The sequence below is a fragment of the Sciurus vulgaris genome (genome assembly GCF_902686455.1).
Source record: "Sciurus vulgaris genome assembly, chromosome: 9".
NCBI classification, from domain to species: domain Eukaryota; kingdom Metazoa; phylum Chordata; class Mammalia; order Rodentia; family Sciuridae; genus Sciurus; species Sciurus vulgaris.
Genome location: NC_136469.1, coordinates 19,321,060 through 19,348,940, shown reverse-complemented (window position 1 = coordinate 19,348,940; position 27,881 = coordinate 19,321,060). Strand labels below are relative to the sequence as shown.

The 27,881-nt window shown below is 44.0% G+C and overlaps 1 protein-coding gene across 2 annotated transcripts in view; it reads left to right on the top strand.

Moving 5' to 3' along the window:
* The window catches only part of MAML3 (mastermind like transcriptional coactivator 3), a 392,129-nt gene that overhangs the window by 222,421 nt on the left and 141,827 nt on the right, over window positions 1-27,881 (top strand). For both annotated transcript variants that reach the window (XM_079154813.1, XM_079154812.1), the window contains exon 2: window positions 15,429-16,970. In XM_079154813.1, coding sequence (XP_079010939.1) covers window positions 15,429-16,970 — 1,542 coding nt within the window. The remainder of the gene's footprint in view (window positions 1-15,428; window positions 16,971-27,881) is intronic.

Sequence of the window (27,881 nt, the reverse complement as noted above, 5' to 3'; positions counted from 1 at the left end):
CTGACTCCAAGCCTGAGACAGGCCTAAAAGCCTTTTTCGTCTTCTAGGTGAGCTCACAGTAGTGGGTCCCTTCGAAGGTACACAGCTCTTTCTTGTAACCTGGTCCAGTATCTAATTACCCAAATGGACACATTCAGACTCTTCATGTCATTTAAGTCCATTTATTCAAAATCATCCCTGGTGGAGATAAGAGCCGTGCGTAGGTGTATGGGTTAGCCCGGGTTTGGGTTGCAGGAACAGAGTACAGCACTGTCATCTGTTTCAGGAAAGCCTTACCCTAAACAGGAGCATTTTCAATTAGATGCTGAGGAGTAAAACTGAGAACATGCAATAAACTGCAAATTTCTTTGAAAATCAGGGGTGTGGTGTATCTTTCACGTCCTCTGCACCCAGCCCAATACCTGCCACTAGGTGTGCCAAGAAAAAAATAAAATGTTCTTTTATATAAATTGTGTAATTTGCACACATGGTTTTCTGATTTTTTTTTCCAAAGATAATTACGATTAAGATTCAAGTGTAATTGTCTTTCAAATGTACCCAAGCCAAGAAACCTTTGCAAAAGAGTGTAATGAATTCTCTTTCTCTGCTGGAAAACGAGCATCTTAGTTACTCAGTAACTGCCTGCCAAGTTCAACTGCCCATCTGAGTTAACAGTGCCTTCCGGGGTGATTTTGAAAGTAAGCTATTGATTTGAATCCAGAGTCCAAATAGAGACTCTTGGAGCTAGAACAACCCTTAGAGATCATGTAGTTCAACCCTCTCATTTTATAATTGAGGAAACAGAGGTCCAGAGAGGTTAAGTAACTGCTGCCCGATCACATAATTAAGTTTGTTTAGTTGCTGTGCTTTGGAGAGATTTGGAAAACGCCACATGCATATTTTTTGGCTTTTCAAGTTCCTGACATTTTGTGTTGTGTGCATGCAGGGTATTTTTAAATGCTGATAACCATGTGAATGCAGACCTCATTTGGCTACATCTGGCAGTGTGGGCAGTCCTCAGTGAAATCTATTACAGCTCTACTCAACGCCTTTATGCTCAGCTTTTTGATGTGTGGTATTTGATTGGACAAAAGGTAACAAAATATTCACTGCAGTAAAAATCCTCCTTTCTTTTCCATTCACAGAACTCCAAAAATATCTCCAAAGTCATCATCCATTGTTCAAAAAAATTTTTTTTTCTTTTCTTTTTTTTTTTTTTTTTTTGGTACTTCTGAACAGAGACCAAGGTGAAAAAATAATTCTGCCCCAGGGGAGTTCTCAAGAGTCATAACCACGCTCAAGTAGGTAGTTATGGAAAATATTATGCAAACTTAACTGTAGCATTCTAATGGAAACTGCATAAATAATGTCTGGATGGCTAGGTAAGACAGATAAAACCTTGAAATACAGACTTTTGACTCTACAGTTTTACAGTACATTTACAGTGCACTACAGTTTGAACAGCAAGTTGACAAACTTGGAACCTTTTATAAGTAAAGTGATTGATTGCAAGGGGCATCAGATGGAGCAGGAATCCTGGCCATCATCCTCTGGATGAGGCTGTGGCCCTCATTTCTGTGTGACAGCTTTCCCTCTCTGTGCCTCTGTGATGTCAGGTGGTTATCACAGTCAAGTAACATTTATTTACTCAGTTACTATTCAAAGCCTCTTAAAGTCAGGACAAGCTCCCTTCTTCCTGCTGAGGTTTGGCCAACACTTAAGGTGTTAAGGAATGAACATGAAGTTGGTTTTGAAGGTGAGAGACAAACTCTTTTCAGACGAAAACCATGGTTAAGCTCTGTATCAGGTAGCAACTGTTGGACTAGTTTCCTCTTGAGGCCAAATCTGCATCCTGTTGATTTATAAGATGAGGATGGCTTTGTCCATTTGCCTCACTGGCTATGCAGGAATGATATGGGATTTTGTTATGCACTGAGCTGTGTCACCCTCAAAATTCCTGGATTAATAATCTCCAATACCTCAGAAGATGACTGTTTGAAGATAGAACCAGTTTAAGTCAAAATAAAGCAGTTAAGTGGGGCTCTTACCCAACATGACCTCTGGATACACAGAGAGACACCAGGAGTGTGAGGTCCCAGAGGACAGATGATAAGAGAATACAGGGAGAACATGGCCATCTGCAAGCCCAGGAAAGAGGCCCCAGAAGAAACCAACCCCTTTATCTGAGACTTTCAGCCTCCAGAACCATGAGGAAGTAAGTTTATATCAGTCAGCTTCCTGTCCTGGTGACAGACACCTGAGACAAGTCAACTGAAAGAGATGAAAGGTTTATTTTAGCTCATGGCTTCAGAGGTTTCAGTCCAGTCATTTGGCCCCATTGCTTTGGGCCGGAGGCAACACAATACATCATGGTGGGAATGCAGGTTGAAGGAGCTGCTGACAACTCATGGCAGCCAGGAAGCAAAAGAGGAAGTGAAGAAGAGGCCAGGGTCCCCTTCAAGGGCATGCCCCTAGTGACCTGACTTCCTCTCACTAGATCTTACCTCCTGAAGATCCTCCATCTCCCATAGCAGCACAGGCTGAGGTCCCAGCTGTCAACACTGGGCCTTTGGAAGACATTCCAGACTCTAAGAGCCGCCCAGTCTGGTATCGGTTTCTTTCCTCATTTTGTTATTGGTGCTTGATAGTCGTACATAATGATAGGATTTGTTATGCATTTGTACCGGCACACAGTATAACAAGAGAATTGGCCAACATCCCTCCCCACCACTTTCTCCTTCCTTCCTCTCACCTCCTGTTCCGTTTCCTCTATTCAACTGATCTCCCTTTGATTTTCATCAGATTCCCCTCCCCTTCCTTTTCCTTTTTCCTCTCTAGCTTCCAAATAGGAGAGAAAACATGTGACTCTTGACCTTCTGAGTTTGGCTTTTTTTACTTAATGTTCTCAAATTCCATCCATTCTCCTGCACATGACATATTTTCATTTTTCTTCATGGCTGAATAAAACTCCATTGTGTGTATGTATATACCACGATTTTCTTTAACGTTTTATTTGTTGATGGATACTGAGGCTCACCTAGTCTGGCATTATGTTATGGCAGCCCTAGCAAACAGTAGTACAGATCACTTCAAATAGTTTACCATTTATGATCAGCCTTAACCAATTTTTATCAGTATGAAATCAGAAATTAGCACCACAAGTAACTATTTTTCCTCCACTGTCTCCCAGAACTTTCTGGATCAAGTCCAAGCTTCCTGCCGGGCTTTGTAAGCCCTCCATGATCTGTGTAGCTCTTACTTCTCCAGGCCCATTTCTCAGCACTCCACTTGACACTCTGGCTCAAGCCAACAACGTGAGATTTTGCTTACAAATATACTCCTTTCTTCTCTGGCCAAAGGCCATGTGCCCTCTGCCCGGACCATCTTCTCCTCAAGGTCCCGAAAGTCATAGTTTCCACATTAGTCCCTCCAGAGAGCCTTCCCTCCTGTGTGCTGAGAGGCATGTGCTCCCCGTGGCCCCACAGAACAGTGCCCAGTGCAGACTGCACCGCTCTTGCTCATCTGCTTTCCTTCCCCCTTCATCCTGAAGGGTCTTGAGGTCAGAGACCATCTCTCGTTCACTAGAGGCCTGGTACTTGCTGCAGAAGCAGCGCCTAGTAGGTGCTCAGAGAGTTGAGTCAAAGCATGAATGAATTTGTACAAGATATTCATTTCAAATAGTTATTAAGTACCTAACTCATATAAGACACTAAGAGGACAGAGGTAAATTTAAATCAAATGACTCAGTTAGTTTGTTAGTTTGCTGGGGCTGGTACAACAAAGTACCACACGTGGCTTACACAGGCTCGGAGGCTGGAGGTCCAAGCTCAGGGCGTTGTAGGATTGGTTTCTTCTAAGACCTTGATATGGTTTGAATGCAGAATTCATGTGTTGAAACTTAATCTGAATGTGGTAGTATTGAAATGGAGCCTTTCGAGAAGCGATTAAGTCATAAGGTCTTTGCCCCCAAGAATGGGATTAGTGCCCAGTAAAAGGACTGAAGGAAACTAGTTTAGGCCTTTACCTTCTGTTCTTACACAGAACACCTAGATGGTGCCATCTGTGAGGAACAGGGCTTCACCCAACACTGACCCTCTCAGCATCTCGATCTTGAAGTTATTGAAAAATAAAATTTCTGTTCTTTATAAATTACCCAGTCTCAAGCATTTTGTTATAGTACCACAAATGAACTAAGGCGGACACCTCTCCTTGGCTGGCAGATGGTCATCTTCTTTCTGTGTCCTCACATGGTCCTCCTCTGTGAGCGTCTGTGTCCTAATCTCCTCTTCCAGTAAGGACACCAGTAATATTAGATTAGAGCCACCCTAATGACCTCATTTTAGCTTAATGACCTCATTAAAGACTCCATCTCCAAATATAGTCACATTCTGAGATACTGAAGGTTGGGAAGGAAGTAAATTGGGAAGATAGCAGGGGGGTGGGGCACAATTCAGCACATAACTGTGGCTCTGAGCACTGGCCTTGTAGATTTTTTTACCACCTTTGTGTGCCCTGAGGGTAGATATGGACTGTCCATGGCACCAATTCTCTGGCTAGTTATTTGCCATAAAGATTCAGTGATAAGTGTACATTTTCATCAAGAAAGGAACCACTGGAGTTGAGTGTTATCTTCAGAGGTTGGAGTGAGATGGGGTGCTGACAAGTCCACACCCCCAAGAGCAAAGTGCTGGGGCGCTCAAGTAATGAAATCCCTTCAGGATTCTCCATTACCATCCTCACTAGAAATTCCTGCTATGAGGTGTTTGGTTCCTGGTTCACCCAGGTAATTCAGCGTCACATGTCGAGGTCCCACCTGGGAGATGAAGCTCATAAGAACTTCAGGACTTGGAGAACTCTCCAGAACACAAGGAAGTCTTGTTGTCTTTGGGCTTCAGAGTGGTCATAGAGGATTTGGGCTTCAGGTCTCAAAGGCTAATAAAGGGTCCACCCAGGCTCAGCCTTGGTCACTCCCTATACAAAATTGAAATTGCTGCCCACAGGAGTCATAGTGAGGTTCTGGGGAAGAGACTGTGTAAATGACTTAGACTGTTGCTATAACAACAGTACCTCAGCATCATTTCTTTTGAGAAATGAATTTCAGCTGGCGGGATGAAGCTGAGCAGCTTCTCCCCACAGATGAAACTCTGCCAACAGGCTCTGGAGCTCTGCCGTTGAGGGGCCAGCTACGTGGTGCTCACCGCTGCCTGGCTGCAAAGTTTCAGTGTGGGCTAAATCACCTCCATGTTGGCTTGAGTACAGACATGTTCCTGGGCACGTGGCCCTCTTCACCCTCCCCCGGTGACGCATCCTGGAGAGAAAACACCTCTTCTACCTTGTCTTCTGTTTGTGATTGAAGTTCATCGAAAGATGTGTAAATAATAGTCACCCCCAGTTGGTGAAGGAAGACAGGCAAGTCCCTCGGCCTCCAGCTTTGGAGTAAAAACACCAAAATAGAGTGAAATAGAGACTTGAGAATCCAACACTCTCTGGAAATAAGAACTCAGTAGTTTGCTTGCTTACTGAGATGGATGTATGTGTGTGCGTGTGTAAGAGAGAGAGAGAGAGAAATCTCGTCCAGGAGGTAGCTCTTGGCTGTCTGTAATTTTGCTTTATCCACACTACAGACAACTCGAGGCAGTGGACTGGTCTGACCTCTTTGGGGGAAACTGGATCTTTTTATAGAGTAGGAGGTCTTATTTCAGTACTTTTGGTTTCCAGTGGGAGGTAAACATGTGCTGTGATTTTATTCAAAAGCAGTGTCACATCTGGACTCTGGGATGCAAATAGCCCAGCGTTCCTCCCCAGCCTGGGCTGTTTCACGACTTCAGGCTGGGGAGGAAATCGGGCTCCTGGAAGGGACTAAAAACAAAAGTGAGAACTTCTCATTGACAAGAAGGGACAATTTGAGTAAAGAGTAAAATGAAAATATCTGTGATTCCCACCCAGGGGAGAGAAGGGCAGCGAGCTTCCCTGAAGCATTTCTCCTTCCTGCCTTCCTCCTCCCAGGAAACAAACCAGGCCAAGCGCCCCCTTGGTCCTCCACGCCTGTCCTTTGGTCTGCAGTTGCTGGTGTATCTCTCCAGCTACCATGATGCAGATAAGATCTGATCTTCCCATTTGCCCCCTTCCCCTCCCTATGGTTTTCCCTTCTTCCCCAACTACTCCCTCCCCGTCATTTCTTTACAGCTCTACATAAAATCCCATCAGGAATTTCGGATTGTAACCAGTTCTTGTACACAGCGTGTTGGCATAGAAAATGTATGCATGAGTCTAGGAAGAGATAACCGGGAGAGATTCCTCCGGAAACTGTCTCTTGTCCTTAAAAACAAACGTACCTTGTGTTTCTGTGTATGAAAAGACAGAGAAGTCAGGTCCAGGCCGTGGAATTCCGAGGGCAACTTCTAAGTGTGGGGGGAGCTTTTCCTAAAGCTGCCACTGGATGCTCGGGAGGTCTGCTGCAGCCCTGCAGGCATCGCTTCCCCAGCACATGCGGAATCGGCAGACAGCATCTTCCCTTGCAGAGTAGCATGACTCTCCTCTGTCAATCAGGCCAACCTCACTCAGAGACACGTCATGACACAGGTTTGAAGCACTTCCCCACAATTTCTAATAAAGGGTTGCCAAAGTTTGATTGGGACAAGTGTCATCAGATGTAGAACAGCAGAGGAGGAGAGAGCACAGATTTCACGACTGGGTAGGGCTCTGCTGATTGCTCTGGGACAAATGACCTGTCCTCTCTGAACTCATTTCTCCTCCTTCCTAGGTTATCATGAGGATTAATCAAGGTAATACATGTAAAGTACTTAGCTCGATGCCTGCTTATGGCAAAGTTCTCAGCTAATTCGGATATTATATGACAATAATATCTGGAAAAATTTACTAAGCACTGAACCCAGTTCTCTGATAAAAACTTAGAAGTTCAAAGCATTCTGCAGAAACCCATTTGAGAGGAGATTTTAAAACCCCATAGTCCTGGTATTTTACAGAGATAGCAGTCTTGGTTTTAACAAGTAGCTAATCATTTTGTTAATGCACCAGTTTAAACTGTGTATGGAGCTTCCGAGAAGCCTTGTAACTTCAAATACAGAGAGTACACAAGATTCATGTGACTTGTGATGAAGATATAATTTATTCATTCAATTGGGAGGAAGTCAAAAGCCTGCATGAACATTCATATATTTGGAAATGTGGAGATTTGAGGGAGTCTTAAGACTTGGGGTCTCTAAATGTCAAGTGCTTTGTCTCTTGCTGCTCCTGATGTTTTGTGATCCATTCCCAACATGTCTTGCATTCCACTGGTACTTAATACATGTTTAAGCATAATTAAAAGATAAAAGCATACCTAAAAATTCAGCCCCACACACAAAGATTTCAAATGTTGTTAAAGAGAAACTAAAAAAGGACCTGACCTTGCTTTAATACCTCACAGCTGGAATTAGATGACCATCTCTTGTGTCCCAGACTCGAAAAAGAGGTACCATCAGCCTTGTATATACCTAAGACTGATGGGGGGGGGGGGTAGTTTTAAGTTCAACTCCAGAAAAGGATCATGGGCATTGCTAATAATAACCTCAAAGTACATCAAAATGTTTTGAATGGTCCTGTTCCCCTGGGCTGGAGACTCAAGTGTCCCAGTCTCCTACTGGGGCTCTTTGGCTAATACTGCTGATGCCTGCTCAGAGTGTGGATCCCTCTGAAAGTGATCCTGTTTTTCTGTTTCAGAATGGAGACTTTTTAGTGACTCATGGCTAACATCCAAAGTTGATGCATCCCCCTCCAACACTGGTCACAGACCAGGTCCAGGGGAGCTGCACTCTGGAATGGTTGTAAGCAGAAGTTATAAGCACTTGCTCTCATGGCAATATGACACATTAGTAATCTCATGTATTTATATAAAATTTTAAAAATTCATATAGTAGAATGGTTTTGTCCCTAAAATACTATTAGGAGTGTGTAGGCTTCAAGAGCTGGGATAAGGGTTCTTCTTTACTTTCTGTGTTGCTCTGTCCATCGTACAGATCTCTTTGAAACAAAAGGACCCAACTTTTGGCAGCATATGTATAGCACTTGCTCACTGTGTGGAGTGGTCTTTGTTCTCAGGAACAGGGTGGGGTGACTGGGGCACACAGGCACCTAGCACCTCCCCCATCCATTGAATGAGAGTGGAGTTTAACAGCTAATGTGTAAGGAGGAAAGGTCTAGACTATTACTGTGTTCAGAGAAACAGAAAACACTGAAAAATACACATTTTTTATGAAAAGTATTCATGATTTTCATGAAAATCCCAGTCTAGAGCATTATTTCATAATCATGCTTAGGCGATGCTCCAGGGTATCACCCAAGTTGGGAACATTCTATGTTGACATTGGGTTTGCATTTGTATGTTTAAAAAATCAAAGCAATGATTTCAAAATGTCAGAATCTAACAGTTATTAGCCTAGAGCAGAATGTCTACAGGCAGATCCTAGACCAACTGTTTCAGAAGAGCCTGGGGTGTTTATTAAATTTCGTTAGATGCATGTCCCTATCCTGTGTCCCAATCTGGACCCCACCTGGAGCTACTCAATCAGGAATCATGGTGGCAGGACCAAGACAGCTGCATTTTTAATAGTTTCTCAGGTCTCACTGAAGTTTGAATATCACTAAAGAAAATCAAACTTCTGAATCAACCTCAATGACTGATGTTATCCTACAATATGTACAATCAGAAAAGTGGGAATTTATACTCCATTTATGGATGATTTATCAAAATGCATAAATGCATTCTACTGTCATATAACTAATTAGAACAAATGAAAAATTTAATTTTAAAAATCCTTTGTAGGGGTGCTTACATGCAGATGACAGTTCTGGAAGTATTTTGCACACAGTCCATATTCTACTAATGGAAATACCCAGAATACTTGAGTATTCTCATCAAATACCTTAAATAAGCAAATCAGATCCATCCATTTGTCCACAGGCTTAGAATCTGATGGTAGAGGGAAAAAGAAAACTGTGTGAAAATCAATTGCAGTGAATCATCTTCTAGTTTGACCAGAACAGATCAAAGTAACCAAAATGTTCTCTGTGAGCCTCTGAATTAGCTAGAGCATCTACAGCTTTGATTCTTCAAGTCTTGGGAAAGAGTCGTGTCTGCAGCAGCTGGTGAAGGCGGAGGTGCCGTGTGATGGGCGAAACCTTCGTTTGGAAATTAAAAGTTCAACTCTGAACAGATCCAGCATCTCACACAACATGTGAAAACATGTGACCTTGGTAGTGTCCCTTTAAGAAAACCAGTTTTCACTTTCTGCTTTCTTTTTCACAATCACTGTCTGAGTTCCCTAGTGGTTCCTAATATGGTTTCCCTGGACCTTTAAAATCTTCAAAGATATGAAGGAAAAGATGGTCTGTTTCCAGTGTTTCAAAATAACCAAAAGAAATTGTATATTTTCCCTGAAAACACTATACAGCCAAACATTTTCAAGTGCCTGCTTTGAGGATCAATGACATGAACTCAGTGTGGTTATTTGAGAGCTCTGTTTAACATTTATTCATTCACTCATGAAGGAAAAGGAAAACAGTTTTATAGTGTGACATGGATTAGTATGCACAGAGAGTCACCTAACCAAGATCAGGAGCTGTGGGCAGGAGCTGTCAAGAGAGGCTGCATAGAAAGTGAGGTCTAGACTGGTCTGGGAAGGATAAATGGCCAGGCGAAGAAACTGGGTGGGAAGGAACACGTGCAAAGACTCAGAGAGAGAAGAATCACCGAGTGTCCTAGGGACTACAAATAGTTAAGTACGGACACTAAATGTATCATGACATTCCCTCTGCCATAGACCACATATACCACAGTCCCATGAGACCCTATCGCCTAGTGACCTCGTGGCCATTTCTGTTTAAGCACACCCTGTGAACATCAACGTCATTGATGAGCATCAACGAACAGGACAGAAGGTGCATTTCTCAGAACATATTCCATTGTCCAGCCACACACGACGGTAGAGCTGAATGTTAGGAGCTGGTTGGTGCTGGAGGCCAGGTGGGGCAAAGAGGTTGGAAGTGAGTGAGGATCGAGTTGTGTGCCAGGTTCAGATGGGGCCGAGACAGTAGGGGCTGCAGAAGAGCTGAAGGTGGAGAGCAGGCACGGTCCCATTCATGCCGAAGAAGAAAACCGCAGGGGCTGTGCTGGAGGAAGCAGACAGGCAGGGTCTTCTTGGGAACTGATGCAGAAATCTGTGAGAGAACAGTTTTGACCTGAATGGAGGTGGTTGCACTGAGGTCTACTGAGCCTAAAATCCACAGATGATAGGACCCAGATAATCCTTGAGCCTTAATTGGTTGCTAGGGGCAGGGAGAGGGTGGAATGGAAGATGCATCCCAAAAACACAATCTGGAGAGCATCCTTGCACTTGGCATTAAGACCCATGCCACTGATTGGGTTGGTGGCATGTGGCCCAGTCCAGGATGAGGGTGTAGGGTGGGCTATGACCTCAGCCCTGAGTTTGAACTTGAACATGGGTTTAGCCACCTCTCTTGGTAATCTCAAACACACTGCTTAATCTCACTCTGCCTTGAGTCCCTCCTCTGTAAGAAGGTTCTAATAAAACCTCCCTTTAAAAATCATCAGGAGTAGGAGACAGGGACTCTGAGGGTTTCTGCCAATGTCTTCCATCTTAGAGCCTTCATTATTAATGGTCAGTTATTATTGTCAAGCCCAGTAGTTGTGCCCAATTTCATGCAAAATCAAGGACAGAGCAAGGAGAGTTGCTTTGAACTAGCTAGCACTGCTGGAAGTCTGAAGAAAGAAAAGATCTCTTATGGACACTCTGGCCCAGGGGACACCTCAAGAACCTGCTGGGAGCAGCACTCCCCTGTGCCAGCAGAGGCCTGGTAGTCCTAGCCGCCTCGTCCCCGTCACAGGTGTCAGCCACACCTGCCCCTTCCACCTCCCCTCAAACACTGCCCCCTTCCCTGCAGAACCATCAAAACAGTACCTGGCCCGCCCCCGAGTTTTGCTAGGATGATAAAGTGGGATCCAGTGTAAAAGTGCTGATCACTCCAAAGGCACAGCTATTCTTGTTATTACTGATCTGGGTGCCACACAGGCCGCCGCCACCACCGCCACAGCTTCACGGAAACACAAACCATCAAGCCACACCCCGTGGACAAGAGACCATTGCTGGAGCCATTGTGGAGGAGGGCTTGTTTCCTCCAGAGCCACTGACACGTGACAGCAGCCCATATTGTCACACTTCGGCTGCTGGCACCTCAGCTTCTCTTAACAGGGCATAACATTTATATGTAATAATGGTCATTCAGGAGCAAGGAGCTTCGATGCTCAGAAAAGAGTTTCTGTGATTCTTCCATAAGGCCCAGTCGTGCCAAGAGACTCCCAGCATGGTGAGGCAGAAGGACCAGGGACCTGCTGAGTCTTTGGGCTGGACTAGGACCTGAGTCCTTCAGGCAGACACTTCTCTGTGTACAGGTAGCCGTGCTCATGCTCACCGAGCAGACTGCTGGCGAGTTAGTCAGCCTTCTCAAACGCACAGCTGGTTGGCTATCTTCCTCCCCTCTCTCCTGTCTCCCACGAGGGACGTAAAGAGAGAATTGGACTCTCAGACCACCTTTCCATATAACAAAGGATGATGAGACAGACAGAATTGATGGGAAGATTGCGCTGCTATTTGGGGCATCATAAAACAAAACACAACATGAAAAACCATAACCTCGCATCTTCAATGATGTCTTTCTTACATTCCAAAACACTGATACCTGAAACATATATCAAGATTTGGGTTAAAAGGGGCCATCGGTGGAGAACGTGAGGCCCTTGGGGAAAGGCGGTGCTCGGCAGCTCCATTCAGGTGGCGTGCTGAAAATGTATTTGATCTGAACCTCAGCAACCTCGCCTCCGCTGTTGTACAATCTGGGACATGAATGCGTTTGCACTTGGACTTGAATTGCAAATTTGATTTTTGTTGTTCATATTTAAAAAGCTCCACCAGATGCTTGGAAAACATTAGGGTTTTGCCAGCCAGGGAACAGAAATATTATCATTCTACCTATTTGTATTTCAAAGATCCAGGAAGCATTCTATCTCAGTGCAGTTATGACTATTTGCGTCCCTGAATTTTAAAAATGGTGAAGCTAAGGCTTCCTGCATTATTTCTGCATTATTCCATTTAACATCATCCTTCCAGTCACTCCATGAGCTAGGTATTATTAGCCCATTTTGCAGAGAAGGAAATCGAGGCTCTGTGTTATGAGTTTTCCAAAATCCACTCATTCAACAGGTATTTATTGAGTGTCCACTATGAGCTGCTGGGGACCCCAAAGTGAATAAAACAGAAAACTCGCTGCTTTCATGTAATTTCCTTTCTAATGGAGGATATCACAGCCATGGATCATTAAGGAGTGGCCCGACATTCATGTATGCTAACTGTCATGTAGGGGATCTTGGGTTTGAACCTGGCGTCTGACTCCAGAGCTCGCTCCCCATCTGTGACACTGTGTTCCTGCTGCACCCCCTCAGCTGATAAGAGGTACAACTTGGGCTTCCAGCCAGACCTGTCTCCATGATGCGCCAGCTTGTCTTACAGGGGAACAAACGGAGCGTCTTTGGTTCTCTGTCCTGCCCCACCCATTACACGACCTAGAACAGAATCGTCACGAACCTTTGCTTTCTAAAATAGATTCAGGTTCGTTTTTAAGACGAGTGTTTATTTTCTGAAGCTTACATCACTTCAGGAGGTCCCCCAAGCCCCGTTTCCTTCAGGCCCTGAAGCTGTGATATTTGAACTTGCCACTGGATTTGGAGCCTCGTACATTCAAGTGTCTGCTGTCTCTATGGTCAGAATCCTGGCTTCTTGGTTTGTTCCATAAATAACATCATTTTCAAGAGTGTCTACCTAATGTGATGGATTGAATCAGTATTTTCTCTGAAGTCAAATTCCCAATGTGTCCCAGTTAGGACCCTGTTTTCAGAGTCAGGAACTTTTATCTGGTGACTGCAGACAGCATCTGATGTTGTGATTAAAACTATAAGATTCAGGAACAAGGGTTACACTGGATTTTGACTTAAGAGCCCTTTTTACTCTCCTCATTTTTACAGTGGAATTCTCTGCTTGTGAGAAGGTGCGCAGGCATGAGTGACACTTCCTCAAACTGACCACATCATCATGACACTGATCTTCTCATAAGTGGGGCTCCTCCACATGTGGGCGCAGTAGGGTGGGGACAGGGGAGTCCTGCTCCTCTCCCACAGCCTCTGTAATGCACAGCTTTGCCAAGAGTAGGAGCAGCAGGTGGGAGAGCTGCTCCCCCAAACCCAGCATCCTGCTACCTTCCCCTTTGACTGTGCAAAGCCACTCAACCCCTTCTAAGGCAGCCGAGCCCCGTCGGTCACTTAGCCAGTACCCACTCTATGCCAAGCCCTGTTACCAGAGCCACGTGCACTGGCACTTTTTGGCAAAAAAGAAGGCAGCACACAGGTGAATTAGGGTGAAATTTCTAAACTATAGCATTAGAAAGACCTTTCTTAACTGGACTTCTTAAATGGGTCCAGTTAAGTGGATGTCACACCCTTTGGGGTCAGAGATCCAGCACTCCCATCACCAGGAATGTCGAGTCTCAAAAGCCGGCATTCCTTGGCGTCAGTGGCGCTGCCTCCTGCTCTGAGTCCAACTGGCTTCTTTTAGTCCCTATGAATTGGACAATAGACTTATTCATTGAATTTGCAATTATTTATTAACCACTGCTAAGGGGCCGAGTGCTGGGCACGGCACTGTGGATATAGCATAAGCAAGTCAACCACAGTCCACTACACGGACACGTCAGTCATCAGCTCCAGGTATGATAAAAGCTCTATGGGGAAGTTGAGATTGCCTGGGAAAACGTACTCCTGTCTATCCATCCCAGTATGGATGGGTCAGGGAAGGCTCCTGAACTGGTTGGTTGGAGAAGGGATGTAAAATAAGACTTCCTACAATCTGACCTGCAATCTGACTGCAGTCTGGCCTGAAAAATAGGCAACTGTTAACCAGGGAAGGGAGGAGGGAAGGAGGCGTGTGGTCCAAGAGATGAACAGGACACATGGTGCCCTGGAGGCAGAAGGAAGCCTGGCACCTTGAAGTAACTGAAGGAGTTGCAGGAGAGCTGACTGGAAGTATAACAGGTGAAGGGTGGGGGACTGGGAGACCCTGAGCGGAGAAGGAAGAGAACCTGGAAGGACAAGCAGCAGCCAGGTGATTTGATCAGGAGTCCGGTTGGATTTTAATCCAGACACACTCATTAAATCATTGCAGGGTTATAAACAGGAAGGACAATTTTTTTTTAAGAGCATGGAGAATACACTGGAAGAGAACAAAACAGTGAATCAAGGGATAGATGGGAGAGAGAGCGGATGGATGAAGACAGAGCAAAGAGGCCAGTAAGAGATGAGGGTCCCCGGCTAGGAGAGTGGCAGGGTACATTGACAGAGTGGACTTATTCAAGGGGCTGGTGATATGGCAGACTTCAGAAAAATGCATCAATTTTCCTCTTGGGTAACAGGGTGGATACTGAGGTGGGGAACATTGGTGAGGATTGTCGTATTTGGGTAACAAATGCTAATAAGCTCAATGCTGAGTTTTAACTGCCCGTGAAATGTCCAAGAGGAGAGTGCCTTGGAGTTAGTGTAGCTCAGCGGGGAAGCCCGACTGGGTGCACTGTTTGGGATCATAAACCTAGAGAAGAGAGTCAGGGCCAGTGTAATCCATGAAATTATCTACAGAAGTGTGTAGAATGAACAGGAGAACAAAACAAGAAACCTACGACAAAAGACTAAAGAGTCCTATCATTTAGGACAAATAAGACTACAGGAGATTGAGAAAGAGCAGACAGGGAGAAGGAAGGAGATCCACAAGAGTGAGGTATCATGGAAGCCAACTCAAACAGGCTTTGAGAAGAGAGCAGATCACTGGTTCACTGGAAGTGAATTGTAAAATAGGAACCAAAAGGAGGTTTGCGATTATGTCCAGTGTTAGTCACCTATTGTATGCTATTCAATTGATGGGCTAAATTCCTTAGAGGGATTTTTAGTGTTCTTCAAAATGTCGATTTAATTCCTTGATGTTCTCAAGGTGCAGCAAGAATGTAAGATGGGTATTCACATCTTTCTCAAGTATGATGCGTTTTGGTCTGGTCTCGTGTCTAGCATTCATTTGGAAAAGAACGACAGATGATTCTCCCTTACGATCTTTTCTTTGTTCCCCACCCTCCAGTTTTCAGTTTGCTTTCTCTCTCTTAGCTGTCCAAACTCTTCATTTAGACAAAACTTTTTCACATAGAATTTGAATTGCAGTGCTGCCTGATTTTGAAATTAGAAGCATCCTTTCTTTCTCACATATTCTAAAGCATTTAAAATTAGTTCACAGCCATGCACGTAATTGGAGATTGAGTCAACCTCTCTTCTGCTTCTTTTCCAGCTACAAGAGACTGTGAAAAGGAAGTTGGAAGGAGCCCGATCCCCACTTAATGGAGACCAACAGAATGGAGCTTGCGATGGAAGTTTTTCTCCAACTAGCAAGCGAATCCGAAAGGATGTTCCTGCAGGGATGGAAGCCATCAACAGTTTGCCCAACAACATGCCCCTGCCTTCAGCTTCTCCTCTTCACCAACTTGACCTGAAGCCTTCTTTGCCCTTGCAGAATAGTGGAACTCACACTCCCGGGCTGCTGGAGGATCTTAGTAAGAACGGTAGGCTCCCCGAGATTAAGCTTCCAGTCAACGGTTGTAGTGACCTGGAGGATAGCTTTGCCATCTTGCAGAGCAAGGACCTCAAACAGGAACCTCTCGACGACCCTACTTGCATAGACACATCAGAAACATCTCTTTCTAATCAGAACAAGCTGTTCTCAGACATTAACCTGAATGACCAGGAGTGGCAGGAATTAATAGACGAGTTGGCCAACACGGTTCCCGAAGATGACATACAGGACCTGTTCAACGAGGACTTTGAAGAGAAGAAGGAACCAGAATTCTCACAGGCAGCCGTGGAGACGCCACTCTCCCAGGAGAGCACCAGCGTGAAGAGTGACCCCTCTCACTCTCCTTTTGCACACGTCTCCATGGGCTCTCCCCAGGCCAGGCCTTCCTCTTCCGGTCCTCCCTTTTCTACTGTGTCCACCGCCACGAGCTTACCGTCTGTTGCCAGCACTCCCGCAGCTCCAAACCCTGCCAGCTCACCAGCCAACTGTGCTGTCCCATCCCCTCAAACGCCAAACCAAGCCCACACTCCAGGCCAAGCTCCACCTCGGCCCGGCAATGGTTATCTCCTGAATCCAGCCGCAGTGACAGTGGCTGGGACAGGGACAGGGCCCGTGGCTGTGCCCAGCTCTGACATGTCTCCTGCAGAGCAGCTCAAACAGATGGCTGCCCAGCAGCAGCAAAGGGCCAAACTCATGCAGCAGAAGCAGCAGCAGCAGCAGCAACACTCCAATCAGACTTCAAGCTGGTCTCCCCTGGGGCCTCCATCTAGTCCATATGGAACAGCTTTCACTGCAGAAAAACCAAATAGCCCAATGATGTACCCCCAAGCCTTTAACAACCAAAACCCTATAGTGCCTCCAATGGCAAACAACCTGCAGAAGACCACGATGAATAACTACCTCCCTCAGAACCACATAAACATCATCAATCATCAGCCAAATAACTTGGGTACAAACTCCTTAAACAAACAGCACAATATTCTCACTTACGGCAACACTAAACCTCTGACCCATTTTAACGCAGACTTGAGTCAGAGAATGACACCACCCATGGCCGATCCCAACAAGAACCCCTTGATGCCCTACATCCAGCCGCAGCAGCAGCCCCCGCAGCAGCCCCAGCCGCCGCCGCCACCCCCACCCCAGCTCCAGGCTCCCAGGGCACACCTGAGCGAGGACCAGAAGCGCATGCTTCTCCTGAAGCAGAAAGGAGTGATGAATCAGCCCATGGCCTACGCCGCGCTTCCATCCCACGGTCAGGTAAGTGTGAAAGTGAGACACGCTTGGAGCACTCCTCCCCGTGCATTTCAAGCTGTCAAGTGTGATGCTCTCCGAGCTTCAGCCTGAGCCGGGTCTAATTACCCACAGAAATCCTCCCTCCACGTCCTCCTGGAGTTACAGCGCGTGCCTATGTTTCTCCTTTCTTCTAAGAGATGGAGAAAGCATGACCCCATCAACTTCCTTGTATTTGAATGCCTAGGACTTGAATTTCCTGTTCCTGCCTGATTAGAAACCAAAAATTACAAAATTCTTGCTCTGGGGGAGGCAGGCTGCAGACACATGACCAAACATTTTGCTACTTCTGTAACTTCCCTATCAGGTGGTTTGATCCCCGACTCAGGTGACGGGAAGGCAGAGATGCTTAGGGCTCCCTACAACCACTTATGTCGCTTGAGCAACCTTCCACTATCTTACTAAGTGATGAATAATGGGAAATTTGGATTCTCCATGTTCAAATGTGGGAGAGTTTTCTGTATTTTCAAAGTGAAGTCGAGGGTAGATTCTGTTGGACCAGTCAATATTTAAACACGTGCTGCTAGACTAGCAAGAGTGAGAAGCAGTTTCACTCTTGCTACTTGAGATGACATGACCTCTGTCCAGCTCATCCAGCTCTATTTCAGGAAAATTGGATGGTGAATGTCCTTTGGTGCTGTACTAAAAACAAAGTCTCCTGTTTCCCACCATCTTCCTTTGTGAGGCCCTGTTTTGCGGGATAGGATGGTTCATGCAGCTGCAGTTGGGTAGAAAATACTCATCAACAGCATTTACCTCTGCTAAGAGTGACCAGTGACCAACAGCCACAGCTTTAGTTTTTGTTCATTTATTTTTTGCAGTCCTGGGGGTGGAACCCAGGACCTTGTGTGTGCTAGGCAAGCGTGCTCTGCCACTGAGTGACATCCCAGCCCAGTTCTAGATTAACAGTGTATCTACCGTGAAAGAAAGAAGAAGCAGAGAAATGCACTTTATGCTTTCCTTCCCCCATCATGGATGAAGTCATGGGGCTGGCTTTACTACCAGTTGCTACTCTAAGCTCCACCCCTTTTGGGTATTGCAGTTGGAGATTTTGCAGACTTCTGCTCTTAGAGGCCTTCATGATTAAACTGGTGATTGGATATACAGCCACAATGGGGTGCGGTAGGAGCACTGGAAAGTCACGCAGGCCCATCTTGTTTTGTGGTTGTCTGCATCTTACATCTCCTGGAGTACCCCACCCTACCTCCGCCTCCCATCCCCCACCCCCACCCCAAGTTCCATGGAAGCTACAGGGCTGGGGGTGGCCTTGGCCTGCAGAGACAAGCCTGAGCTCTGTGGCTTCATTCTTGTCCTTCACAGCCTTCCAAACCTAAAACCTCACAGTGGCTTCTTGTCTGCACATGCCGGCAGCCCTCAAGAAATTTTGCCTGGATAAATAAAAGTATCGCTTAGTTTACATCAACTGCAATCAGTAACTGGTAGAAAAACATCATTGAAATGTGAACTTTTATGTTTTATCTTAGTTTCATTTAAAAATATGTCTATAAAATATATATAAATATATATATTATATATATACACACACACACATCATTAGAAAATGCAATATTTTACATACTTTTTGAAAGACTAAGTTCAAAAGCAGAAAACAGAGGCAATACATTGGGGTGTTTGTGGTAATGCTGAGATGTCGCAAGACTTATGAGACTGAAAGCTGTCACAATGAACTGTTGTTAATCTTAATACAAGTTGTACCTCTACATTCACTGTTTTTTACACCAGTATTTCCTCCAAGCCAGACCAACAATGATTAATTTCAACTCACAGATCCTGCAGACATGTAGGTGCAATGATGTGCCCACCTGTATACCCCACCCTCACTAAACTGCTTTTGAAATGTGCTCACTTGGGATAAAGTTCTTGTGTTTGCTCTAACATGCATTTTAAAGGTGCTCATTTTGGTCCTTAATGCTTGCTTGTGAGTCACTGAAGCCTTGAGCTACAGAGGTCATGTTTTAAAAGGGCTTAGCCAGGTGAAGGAGCAAATGTGAGGCTTTCTGGATTCAATCTGTGTACCTCTGCTCCTCTTGCCTTATCCTGAGGTGCTCTGAGGGTGGACAAAATCTTCCCAGGCAAACCCTCATTAGAATAATCACTTCTCAACCTCACAAAGTACTGGCAGGCAAAATCATGCTTTTTAATGAAATATTAACTCTCCACTACTCAAAAGACGCATCAAAACACATATATAGACATGTGGATATCTTTTAGCAAACATCGTTGATTTCACGTTTTTTGGCTGATTGTAGAGCAATATTCACATAGCTACACTGTCTGCAGGCACATTGCACAGGTACTAGCGTGAATTACAGGCAGGACACAAAATACAGTTGGGTTTTGTTTTCTGCTGTTGCTGGAGAAAATTCATTTTATTTTTTCTTGGCCACAAGGGCCACGATCAACACTTAGTTCTAATGAATGACTTGAGCACCAGAGAATAGTAGCCATATTTGATTCAAGAAAGTTGTATAGATTTTTGCTTACTTGGAGTGCTTGTAGAAAAGTCCATTACTCTCAGAAACGAACAGAAATGCCATCGCTTTCTGGATATTTCAAAAAAGAGGAAACCAAAAATAGGAAGAAAAAAATTTCACAATTTTGAATGTGTTTCATCTAGTAATTCCTCTTCTCAAGTTTACATATTCCTTATAATCAAAGGATTTAACAAAGATTATGCTCATGGTATACTTGTGAAAATTTGGAATCAAAATAAACATTTTGGAAAAAAATAATGTACGTGAAAATCATGATACCAATGAATGATTAATCACACAGGTGCGCTCCTAATATGAGTAAAATAAGCAGATCATGAAACAGTTTATGTTACGATCCAAACTGTATTGTCTAATATGCATAGAAAAATGATGTCCAAAATGTTAGAAATGGTATTTCTGGTTGGTAGAGTCAAGTGATTACTGGTTTGCATTTCATGTTTTACTGAATTTTCTAAATCATATCATATGTAGGATGGTTAATTCTACCATCAGTAAAAAAAAATTTTAAGGAAGAAACAGTCCCTATTTAAAAAAAAAAAAGTTTACACTTTGCAAATTCTTTTTTTAAAAAGATTTCTGAGTCGAATTGATTTGCCAGTTGGATCGATGCAATGCCATTATTTCCTGTTCATTTACATATACTAGCTGTGAATCCCTGCTTCAGGTGATTCTAAAACCTTCTTCCCACCCTCCCTCTTTTGCATTCTCTCTCTCTACCCTCTTTCCTCCTTACCATCTTCTCCTAATTCCTGTAAAATTTAAGCTAATCTATTGATAATTAAAATACAAATAAAATTTCCACCATTGACCAGGCTTGGTGGCACTCACCTGTAATCCCAGCAACTCGGGAGGTGGAGGCAGGAGGATCATGAGTTCAAAGCCAGCCTCAGCAATTTAGCAAGGCCCTGAGCAACTCAGTGAGACCTCAGCTCTAAATAAAATACAAAAAGAGCTGGGATGTGGCTCAGTACCCCTGGGTTAAATCCCTCCACCAAAAAAAAGAAAGAAAAACAAATTTCCACCATTGGAAATAAACGTATTCTTATATTAGTTCTTTGATCATTTCTCCCTTCCCTTCACTCCTATTTTTATTTCATTTGTTTATTTCCTTTCTGATTCTGTTCATCACGGATTGACCCTCCCAGATCACTGTCTACTTTTTCAAATATGTGTTTCTGTAACAAAATATTGCAGAACTTACTTTGGCCTTATTGATCTGTTATCTTTTCCTAATCTTGCTATTTCTCAAGGATAAGATCTCTCTCTCTCTCTCTCTCTCTCTCTCTCTCTCTCTCTCTCTCTCTCTCTCTCTCTCTCTCTCTCTCTCTCTCATTTTTGTGTAGGTCTAACTCTTCATCTTAAACGTAAGGATGTTTAATAAGCCATTTGGTGGAAATTCTTAAAATTTGGGCCAAAAATATATTTTCAGTTGATTCCAGTGGAGAAAGCAGTAGCACAAATGACTCAAGCCTGCTTTTGAGATCAAATAGAAGAACTGGAAAAGCAAGTTGAAAGAGAACCCTTTGCAAGGAGGTGGTTATCTCCAACAGGGGAGCAGCCATGAGGTTGCTGGGAAGCAAACACAAGTCCTGTGTTTAGCGAACAAAAAACAATGACAAAACGCTGAAAGAAGAAAACCGAAGGCACGTGACTGTCTACTGGTCAGGGAAGGCCACAAGCTACCCAGAGCCCAAGAATAATTCCTGTGTTGACAGGCAGAGGGTTAAATCATTTCCAAAATGAACTTGCAATCATAGGAGTTGATAAGCCATCGACTACTCTGCTACTTTGCTCTTTGTGTGTGTCTTCTGCGTGTGGCTTTGTGTATCATAAATACATGCTTTCCCTTTCAAGGCTATTTTACCAAAATTTGTAGGGTACCCTGTTAGGTATATTATTATGAGCTTTTCAGCTATCGAATCTCCATAGAAAGAATAAACCTTCAATATTTACAGCCATTGCAGAAATTTCTTTGAGTATACATGTGTTCTAACTTTAAAAAACTAAAGCCCCTCTGTTCATTCTCCTTAAATACACATTGCTTACTTTATCCAAATAATGTACCTACGTTGATCAGAAAGCCAAGCAGTCACTGCCAAGCTTCTGATGAGAGATAGCAGGCCCCTGCTCCACCTGCCAGTTCTTAAACTCTGCTTCAGAATGGCCACCACTTCAGTTCATTGTTTCCTTATTTATCTCCGTAAACGGCTCTTCCTCAATTTTTCAATTATTTGATTCTATAAAAGATGAGGATTTGGCTCACTTACACTACGTCCTCATAAATATGTCTAAGCCCCTTCTCTCTCTCTCTCTCTCTCTCTCTCTCTCTCTCTCTCTCTCTCTCTCTCTCTCTTCCCATACTTTCAATATAGCTAACCCTATCACAGATTATGATTTTAAAAGTATTCCTTGTGACTGGGGCTGGGGCTCAGTGGCAGAGCGCTTGCCTAGCATGTGTGAGGAACTGGATTGGATCCTTAGCATCACCTAAAAATGAAACAAATTAAGGGCATCTACAACTAACTACAAAAAATTTTTTTTAAGTATTCCATGCTCACATGGCTAATTTTTGCACAGTGCCTCACCATTTAGCCATTTTTATATTATGATTGCATTTCTTCTCTTGTACAGCTTTTGGAATTAGTAATTGCCTCTTTTAAAAATTATCATTATCTCTGCACCTATCTTCAGTCTGTCCTCAAACTTTCCTGACCCTGTAAAACTTTCAATATGATCAAGAACATTAAAACAATCTATTTTCTCTTGTATTTCTTCCTCTTCCCTCTGTCCCTCCTTCCTTCCCTCCCTCCTTCTTTCCTTCCTTCCTTCCCTCCTTCCTCTCTCCGTCCATGTCTTTCCTGAAGGCTTCTATTCTCTTGCTGCCATCTACTTCTGCCCCCTCCCCCCTGTTTTCCAGCCCTGCTGTGTGACTCCGCTCTTGCACCTGCCCTTCAGCGTCATTCCGGGCGTGTTCTACCACCTTCTGTGTCGCACTGTGTTCTTGGTCTATCCTCCTTCTTGGAACATTCCCTCAAATTAGTGGAGCACATTCACATAGTTTCTTGCAAAAGGGTACAGGAGATGGTTTTTAATGAAAACTCTTCTTGAAAATGTCTTGTCCTTTTGATTGACAGTTTACCCTCTGGTAGAACTATAATTTAGAAAACATACTCTGTTTTAAAGACAGTTCTTCATGGTCCTATGACTTCTAGAGTATTGAGAAGTCCAGTGACATTTGGATCCCCCGCCTTGTAGGTGGTACCTGTCTCTCCACTCTGAAAGCTTTTCCAATCTTCTCTTTATCCCTAAGATTTCATGACGACCCATCTTAGGGTAGCTTTCTTTCACTCAGTACATCTGGTACTGTGAACTCTTATTTTTAATCTGGTAATGTATGATCATAAGATCTGGATATGGTCTTGTTGGGTTTTTGTTGTTGTTATTTATTTGATCAATTATCCCTCTCCTTTTCTTTCTTCCTTTTTTAAAAATTTTTCCATAACTTCTGTTTATTATGTATTGAATCTCCTTGATGGTTCTCTTATTTTCATCTCGTCTATTTTTCATGTTTTTATCTTTTTATTCCATGTTCTATGAGAGTTCCTTAACTTTATCTTCCAACCCTAATATTAAATATTTCATTTTATTTTTCATACTCGTAACTTCTATAAGCTCTTTCCTATTCTCCAATGCATTCTTTCTATCCCAATATATTATTCATCATTTTTAAATTGAGTTTTCCCATGCTCCCTGCTTTGTCTGTTTCTCCCATGCACCTTTGTCCGTATGTGTATTTGGGTTTTCTTTGTTTCATCGTAGAAGCTTTTCTCAAATGTCTGCTTATTGAGAGTGAGGCTCAATAAAGCCAGTGAGTTGCTCTGTGTGCTTGGACAGGACTTGTCAAATGTGCTTTGCTGCAGGGAGGTTGGATCAGAACCCACCAGTTTGCTGGGTTAGTATCTGGTTTGCGCTGGGGCCAGACAGAAAAGATTCCTTGAGTCTCATTGCTGAGGGTTCTAAGTCTGGCAGCAGGCTTCCCACAACAAAGCAGGGAAAGAGAGTTCGTAGGTAGCAGCAATGGCGACTGTGTAGACTTGAACTTAAACTTGGTTTTTGTGTGGCTCCTCCTCAACCTGCTCTCAGCCAGGCATGGGATCCAGGATGCCAGAGTCCAGTGGCTTCATCTCTGCAGGGTCATGCAGCTTCTTTCTTCTAGTCTGGGGGAGAGTCTCAAGACCTCCCTCCCCATGTTCAGAGGCACCTCTGCTTCCTAGGTCTGTATAGCCTGCTTTGCTTTGAACCATCTCGCTTGGTTTTTTACTTCCCTGTGGCAGAATTAGATTTAGCTTTCTCAGAGCTGATAAGTCATCTGATTTTCATCTTCCAGAATTTTGTTGACACCCCCTTGATTGCTGTTGCCATCTCCCATCTTCTTTGTTCAGGAATGTCTGTATCATTGTTAATTCCTTTATTGTCACTGTACTGGGGCATAGGAGAAAGCCAAGTACATTCTATCAGACGCTTCTGCGGTGACTTTCAACACCTTTGCATTTGAATATCAAAATTGTCCAACAATTGAAATATATGTTGTATGGCAAATTTCATGCAATTGTTTCTACTATTTTTGGCTTCAACAGAGCAGGTTTCATAAAACCTAAAGTGCTCTCTTTAGGTAAAACTTATCTCAGATGCATGTGTTCAAAAGGACAGCAGTGTCAAAATGATCATTGTGCCATTTTGGAATAATAACCTTACGATCATAACCATTGAGTCATTTTTAGAACCTTGAAAATATTGGCTCACTTCAAGGACTATAAAAACATTTAGATTCCATGACCCTGACTAAGCCAACTGGACTTGGCACCTTGACTCAAGGCGAAGAATTAACTCATTGCTGGTGGAATCCAGGCCCTCCCAGCTGAGAGAGCCCATGGGCGCAAGTGCTACAAAAATCCAAACAGTAAGTGAACTGTCTGTATTGATGAGTTCAGTAAATCATTCCCATACGCAGGCTGGCAGATTTTGAAAATCCTGATTGACATTCTGTCAGAGTCTTGGAAATGGGAGGCTAAGAGAAAACAGTAGAGAAGGAAAAGTTTTAGGAAAAGAATTGGTTTTTTAATAGTACTATGGGAGAAGGAGGTTTTAATTAGCCCCCTATGAGAATACTCAAAAACAAGGGTTTTGCAGGATGGGGATATTCTTGTTTACTGAGAGAGCTTATAACCTTTCAAACAGCAGTTCTAGAATGTTTATGGGCCTAAGAATCATCCTGGGGATTTTGGTCAAGATGCAGAAAATCAAACTCCACTGCCAAATCAGGAGATCTGGCATGGGGCCTGGGAATGTGCATTTTAATAAGCAGCACTGCCCCCGCCCAACTGCCACCGCCACCACTGCCATTCCATAATGGAGACCTGTGCATAAGATGCCACCAGAACCACAGTTAACGCAGCCTCCGTTGACTTCACTGCTTAGCACGTGGACTGCTTAAACATGGAAGTTAATGTCCTATCAGTTTTCTTGACGGGATAAAATAGTTCATCTTCTTCCTCCCCACTCCCAAAATGGTGAAGGGTGGAATTTCCAAGAGAGGGTCGATTATTCAGTTATTAGTTTTTCTGTTTGAGGATCTACTAAGGGCACAGCCCTGTGCATGCTGAGCTGCTTCCTTGAGATCTGTAGGAAGAGAGGCCACAATGGAAGGGGTGGTGGGCACTAAAGCCAGCAGGAGGCTCACAGAGGACCTCTTTTGGGATATCTTCCATAGGCAGGACTGTTCCCAGCCACATCACAGATGGCATCCAGGCCACTGTCCCCGGTGTTCCTGGACTTTGAACAGGGTGTCACCTCACCCAGCCACCTAAGTTCATTTCACGTCCTGCATCTTGGATTCCCTTCCTTTCAAGGTACATTCCTCTGTACCAGGCCCCTATCTGTGGCCCCCATGGGTACAAGTTACATTTATAGGAAGGAGAACAGGCCTACTAGCCTAGGGGTCTGACAAGTATGGAAAATGGTGACACTTGACCAATCATACCCTCCCTGGGTATGCTCACTCCTGAAGTTCTCAGTGAATACAAAGAGTTACCAAGGTTCTGTCATCTGGAGTGTCCAGCGCTGTACGGTCCAGTCAGGAAGATGAGGAGGGTCCTTGTTCAGTCAGCACAGACCATGGAGCAGTCAGTACTGCCCTACCAAGTGCTGCTTGCAGGCTCATGGGCAGAGGGAAAGGTGAGGATAGCAGACCAGAGCAGCCTCCACAGGCAGCTAAGCTTCCAGAAAGATGGAGAAGAAGAAGGAGCTAGATGGTGGGTGGCCGGAGAGGCATCTAGAGGAGCTGAAGGGCTGTTCCGTGAGTGGATAATTGGGACTACAGCTAGGCTGGAGTGAAGGGTTCATGCTGAGGAAGAGATAGATGAAACGTGAACATTTAGACTTGTTGCCATTTCAGGTGAGTCCTGGAGATGTCTATCTGGATGTGGCGATTAAGATGTAAGGGAGGGCGGGGGTGTAGCTCAGCGGGACAGCGCACCCAGCTGCCCTGGGTTCCATCCCAGCCCCACAAAATAAACAAAGAGAATTTAAGGGACAATGGTCACAGAGGCATTTAGAGGAAAGATGTAACAGGACTCAGTGATGATGGCAAGATGAAAGGGAAAGGAAGCACACGTTTACAATCGAACCTTTGAATATGATAGTTTCTGAAGGATGACGGTGATGTCCTGTAAATCTAGGTATCAAATCTTGTTTGTAGTTAGAAGCAATTCAAGCACTGGTTATTTACCTCACTATTACATATCTTATTCTTCTATCTGTGCAGGTATTTGTTCCACACTCAGCAACAGGTGTGAAGCAAGCTCAAAGCAGGTTTGTTTAGCTTGTGTTGCATAGGACCACAGATAGCTACTCCTGTGTTTTATAGTTGACCTTTTGGTTGGTTTTACAAGGGTTTATTTTTGTTTCCAGAAATTCATATCATTACGAAAGTAGTAACAGCCCTTATCATATGCTTAAATTATTTTTTCCTTTTTTTTATTTATTGGCAGAGCTGGGGATGAATCCAGGGCCTTGCCTGCTAGTGTTCTACCCTTGAGCTACATCCCCACCCTCTCTTTGCTTAGTATTTTCATTTTAAAGATTCACTTTGTCCTGTCTCTTATTTGAGGACAGCCCTCTCTATAGTCCTTATCTCAGTATGTGAGAGGAGCAGACTTGCAAGCTTGAAAGTAATGTATGTCATCATTGGTTCATATCAATGCTGGGCTTTTCTAGAAGTTATAAAACTCTGAAAAAGAAAATGTTCCTTTCCTATGCAAACATCTTCTCTTATATCTTGGTTCCAGGGCAGGTTTCATAGACTCAGTCTTCTCCATGAAACCAAATGGTTGTTGCATCTGACCCTGTACCTAAAGAATCAGGATGCCTGTCATGTTATTTAGGTTTACAAATACGGGGTCACAATTAGTTGATATCAAGGTGTAAGACAAAACAGTTCACCTGTATATTTTAATTTATATTTATTTATTTTAATTTTCTCAATACTCTGATTTCCTAGGAGGGACTCTGTAATCATTCTTGCCTTTTGAATGGCCCTAGGTCTGAAATGTTTGGAGGTGATTTGAGCTTCTTGCACTGGGCTCTAAAGAGTTCAGACAAAACTATTTCAATGGGCTTCTTTGGCCAGGAACTTTTTCAGGGCCTGGCTATAGTGAGTCAGTGGTGCAAGAAAAGAGATCATCTCTGTGGATGTGGAGAGCCGTCCACCTCGGGCACCCGTTCTGAGTAGATGAGCTGAAAACCTGTCCCCAGGCGTCCCTGCTATGATGACAGCCCCTTGCAGCTTCTTCTGGGCATGGCTGAGCTATGCATACTGCATGGCACAGGTAGCATTCCAGGGTCCATAGGCTCGTTCCCTAAAAGCCACCAAGCACAGCGCAGAGTCAGCTCTCCAGGTCTGTGTGGTAAATACGAGTTACTTGGGCTGCAGTGCCATGGGGTGCTCTTGCTGGGCGAGTCTGAGCCTGTCATGTGAGCTGAGGGTGATTGAAGACTCTGGAACTCAAGGCGATTCCTGTCTGAGCGCCGAGCATCCTAGGTGGTCGATAATGCTAGTTTCAATATCACCCATTAGTAGGATTTTCATTAGTGTGGCAGAAAAAGCCCAGAGACAAGACTTGGAAACTCATGTGGCCTTTGCATCCCTCTCAGCATAATGAGTTTTAGATGCTCCAAACTCAAGAGCAGCACCACCCAGTCAAAATACAGTGCAAGCCACCATGTCATTTAAGAATTTCTGTTGACCGTGTTGCAAAAGGTAAAAAGAAACTGATGATATTTATTTTAATACTTTTCAATTTAG